This window comes from Cyphomyrmex costatus, unplaced genomic scaffold (assembly GCF_001594065.2).
Source record: "Cyphomyrmex costatus isolate MS0001 unplaced genomic scaffold, Ccosl1.0 scaffold1562, whole genome shotgun sequence".
Classification (NCBI taxonomy): domain Eukaryota; kingdom Metazoa; phylum Arthropoda; class Insecta; order Hymenoptera; family Formicidae; genus Cyphomyrmex; species Cyphomyrmex costatus.
The window spans coordinates 30184-34215 of NW_017275568.1; the positions used below are offsets into that span (position 1 = coordinate 30184).

General features: G+C 33.2%; 1 protein-coding gene across 1 annotated transcript in view; it reads right to left on the reverse strand.

Annotated features, from left to right (window-relative positions):
• Positions 1-4032, reverse strand: part of LOC108783595 (putative sodium-dependent multivitamin transporter) — a 15178-nt gene that overhangs the window by 4704 nt on the left and 6442 nt on the right. The window contains exons 3-5 of the mRNA XM_018552196.1: positions 976-1197; positions 555-895; positions 334-453 (exon numbers count right to left, since the gene is read on the reverse strand). Coding sequence (XP_018407698.1) covers positions 334-453; positions 555-895; positions 976-1197 — 683 coding nt within the window. The remainder of the gene's footprint in view (positions 1-333; positions 454-554; positions 896-975; positions 1198-4032) is intronic.

The window sequence follows — 4032 nt, forward strand, 5'->3', positions numbered from 1 at the left end:
TGGTTGAGAGAGAGAGAGAGAGAGAGGGGGAAATCTCGCGTATTATCGTAACACGCGTTTCATACGTAGCGAGCAGCTGATCGCAATCCGCCGCCCGCGTCGAACGATGAGTTGCGCCGCCCCTGCCTGCCTTCCGTACGCGACCCGTAATTCGCTATTTTAGCTTATAATTCAAAATCTATGCTTCGGATAAAATTTTGACAAAGAAAAAAATGTCTTAAAATCACCTCAAGAATACGTCATTTTAAGGACGAATGTTTATTCTGAGACACCCTCTATTTGATAATTTCTAATTTTATCCAGCATTGTATTTATACAAATTATGGCACTTACTTTACAGTTAGCATACGCTGTACTTGTACTTGATTTACTCCGACAATTATCAAAAACGTACATAAACCACCCAACATAATAGACCACCAGGTATATCTTACTGTTGGATCCAAATCAATACTAAAATAACAATAAACAGAAATTAAAAAATTATTTAGATGTTATGTGTATATAATAATTTATCAGTTCACGCAATTAATATAGAAAAGTAGATGCAATACCTGTCAAACTCGAGTCGTTGTCCCTGTCTCGCGATTTCCCAAATCTGTCCCAATCCTCCAACATTATTTACAGCTATACCAATAATTAACAAGACGGCGATAAATATAAGCAGACTTTGAAATACATCAACCAATATCACAGTCTTAATACCACCAATACTCGAATAGAAAGCACATACAAGGCCAACAATAACAATACTGATAGTTTTAGAGATTCCTGTGGTCGTCTCCAAGGCTAGAGAAGGAGCATAAAGCACCAAACCTGAATGGACAAGCTGTTGAATCCAATAGACAAAACTAGCTATCATCCTAGTTCTTACTCCGAAACGTTTTTCTAAATACTAAAAAAAGAAATGTCCTTTTAATACGAGTTCTCAAAAATTTAAATTTCTGTTAACTAATTTAATTTCGTCAGATTAACCTCATAGACGCTGGTTGCTTGTAGGTTGTAGAATACTGGTAGGAATCCGTAACATGTGATCGCAGTGCCTAACATAAACGACAGGATTATCACAACAAATTGCATTCCATATGTATAAATCTCAGCGGATAATCCGAGTAGTCCAGAACCAGAAATGAAGGTAGCCACCATAGCAATAGCGACTGGTATGATGCTCATTGATCGACTTGCTACAAAGTACTCCTGTGAAATATTACAGCTTTTATTATAGAAAGCGATAAAAAAAAAAGTAATTTTATTTTAAACACGTAAAATAAAAGAAGGGCCAAGAGCCAAATATTGACATTTAATAAAGACAATTTAATTTAAATTAATAAGCATTACAAATTAAAGACAATACAAATCAAATAAAAATAAAATAAAATAAAAACATCAACAATATCAGACATTTCGATCGGGTCATTATCAATGTTAACAAAATTAAAAATGAATTTGTATACAAAATTTATAACGTAATAAAACATCAACAATATCAGACATTTCGACACCGATCGGGTCATTATCAATGTTAACAAAATTAAAAATGAATTTGTATACAAAATTTATAACGTAGTCTGTAAGTATATAAAATTTAACATAGTCTTTATTTTAGATATAATGCAACGCAGTCTACAGTTAAATATTGTAGTTGTATTGATCTAGTCAAATTAATAAATTGGAAGTAGTACAGGCAAATTGTCCAAAATAAACAAAAAAAATTGCGAAGTGGCTGTAACTTTGTATAGACCTTTGAAAATGTATATATTTCAAGGAACCAATGAGTCCCTAGCCAAAAAGGGCGAGCTAGAGTGGCCACGTTTAATCCTTTGCAGCACAACGGGACTCTCAGAGACCCACATGTAAGTAATATAATTTTGTGATTTTTTATCATGTAAATGACTATCAATATCAACAAGTTTGGTAAATTTTAATATCCTAAGATCTAAAATAATAAGATATAGTACCATAATTTGTTTCTGTTAACAATATTGTTGAAATAAGCAAACAAAATCGAAAAATAGTGTTTTATTCAAAAAAAAATTCGATTTCTATAAATATAAAAAGTTATAAATTGAAATTTCGAACTCTGAGGTTTTGGTGTCTATTTCGTTTACTGTCGATGCTTTCTTCGAGTGTGATAAACATCTTCATCCAATTGTACATTTGTTTTCTAATAGAACTGTTTCACTAGATGTGAGTGATAATCTGCACAAAAATACACATTAATTGCATAAGTGACGATTTTGAAGTAGATTGAAATATTATATTATATTATATGCATATCTTTTATACCTAAAGAAAATCAGAATCGGTAGCATCTGCCTCGTACAGGATATCGTTTAATTCTTCGCCCGCATGCTTGTATACAGAGTCTATATCTTCGGAATCGTCAAGATCTTTGCAAATTTGCTCCATGCATGCATTGCGGCACTGCATTCCCTGACAATGTCCACAAATTTCGGAACATCTTAACCCTGCTCTTCTGCACCCACACCTCGAAGAACAATCGGATGTATAGTTGCAGGAGATGAGTTGGAGTATCGATTCTGGTGCTGGCTGAAGAAGTGTTGTAACAGATTGCAACGAACCGTTGATTTTCTTCCATCCCCACTGTTCCGGATTTTTGTTATTGCCAAGCCATAACTGAATTTGATAGAAAACTCGTGATGAATGTTGTACAGCTGCCTCTGATGTTGGTGGTAATAATTTAAGCCTTGATTTTTGTTTTTGCATCGAATTTTTAAATTAGGTAAATCTATATGAATCGAGCGAAAGATTTGGAAATTTCTTTGCACCATATACCATTAAAAAAAGAGTTTCACCAGCATCTCTTACTTCTGATTGGGTTGAATTTTCGTCATTGAAAGTTTTCACATTAGCCAATCGAAATTCTTTTTGCAGGAGTTTGAAAATTTGTAATTTTCCATTTTGAAATATACTGGACGTTGTATCGCAACCACTGAAGGCATGGGCCAGTAAGATTGTATCCTTTATCTGTTGGTGCGATTTTTGAATTTCTGACGACGAAAAAATGTTCCTACTGATTTTACCTGTGCCTGGCTTCATGAAAAATATTTCTTCATTTTCTGGTGATAATGCGATCAAACAAGTAGATCAACATCATTGCCGACTACAAATGTTCGACAATTACTCGATATTTCTATTGCGGTTTTAACAATAAGTGTATCCGCATCATCTATCGCTTGTTTTACCACGAAGTTTCTATTTTGGAGAAATTTCGTTAATAATGAAATCAATCTGATTTTATTTTTATCATTTGACAAAAATTTATTTTGATTGAAAGTAGCCGTCATACTTTCATCGAAGATAATGTCTACACATTGGCTATGCAGGTATCGTCGATGCTGCTCAGCTTTTTTGATACTCGAGTCATTTTCGTAGCCATCAAATACGACTACGGAATTCTTTCCAAATTTATTTTCTACATACTTAACGTACGCATGACATATTTGTCCATATGTTTGATTTCTCTGCCATATTACCCGATGCAATAAAAATCCACCATCAATCACATAAATGTCATTGGAGCTCGGTAAATTTTTTTCAAGATCAATGGGATGAAACATATCATAAACAGCAGACTTTTTTGTCTTTCTCCGGTTGTCTCATTGAACATTGAAAGTGGGTACGGAGCAAGTTCATATTTGAAAAATTCCGCGAGATCATCATCGTGTTTCTTGGCTATTAACATTCTTTGGAAAAGTATTAATGGATTATAAAAACCACGCACAAGATCTATTTTGTGAGGACTTATTCAAGTCCGTATTTTATTATTAAAATATAAGTTTAAACGTTTCGGTCATAAAAATTTGACCATCTTCAGTATATAGTTAAGTTAATGTAACATTAAATCATACGCATATTATAATACAATATTCGCTTACATCTATTCGCCATATTACAAAATTTCTTCTTGGTAAAATAATCTCAACATAAACCCTCGTTCTTGTCTCAATGTAAATTCTCCTTCCAATTATTGCGAATTATTATTTTGAAGAAACATCGTTGGTAGACTAT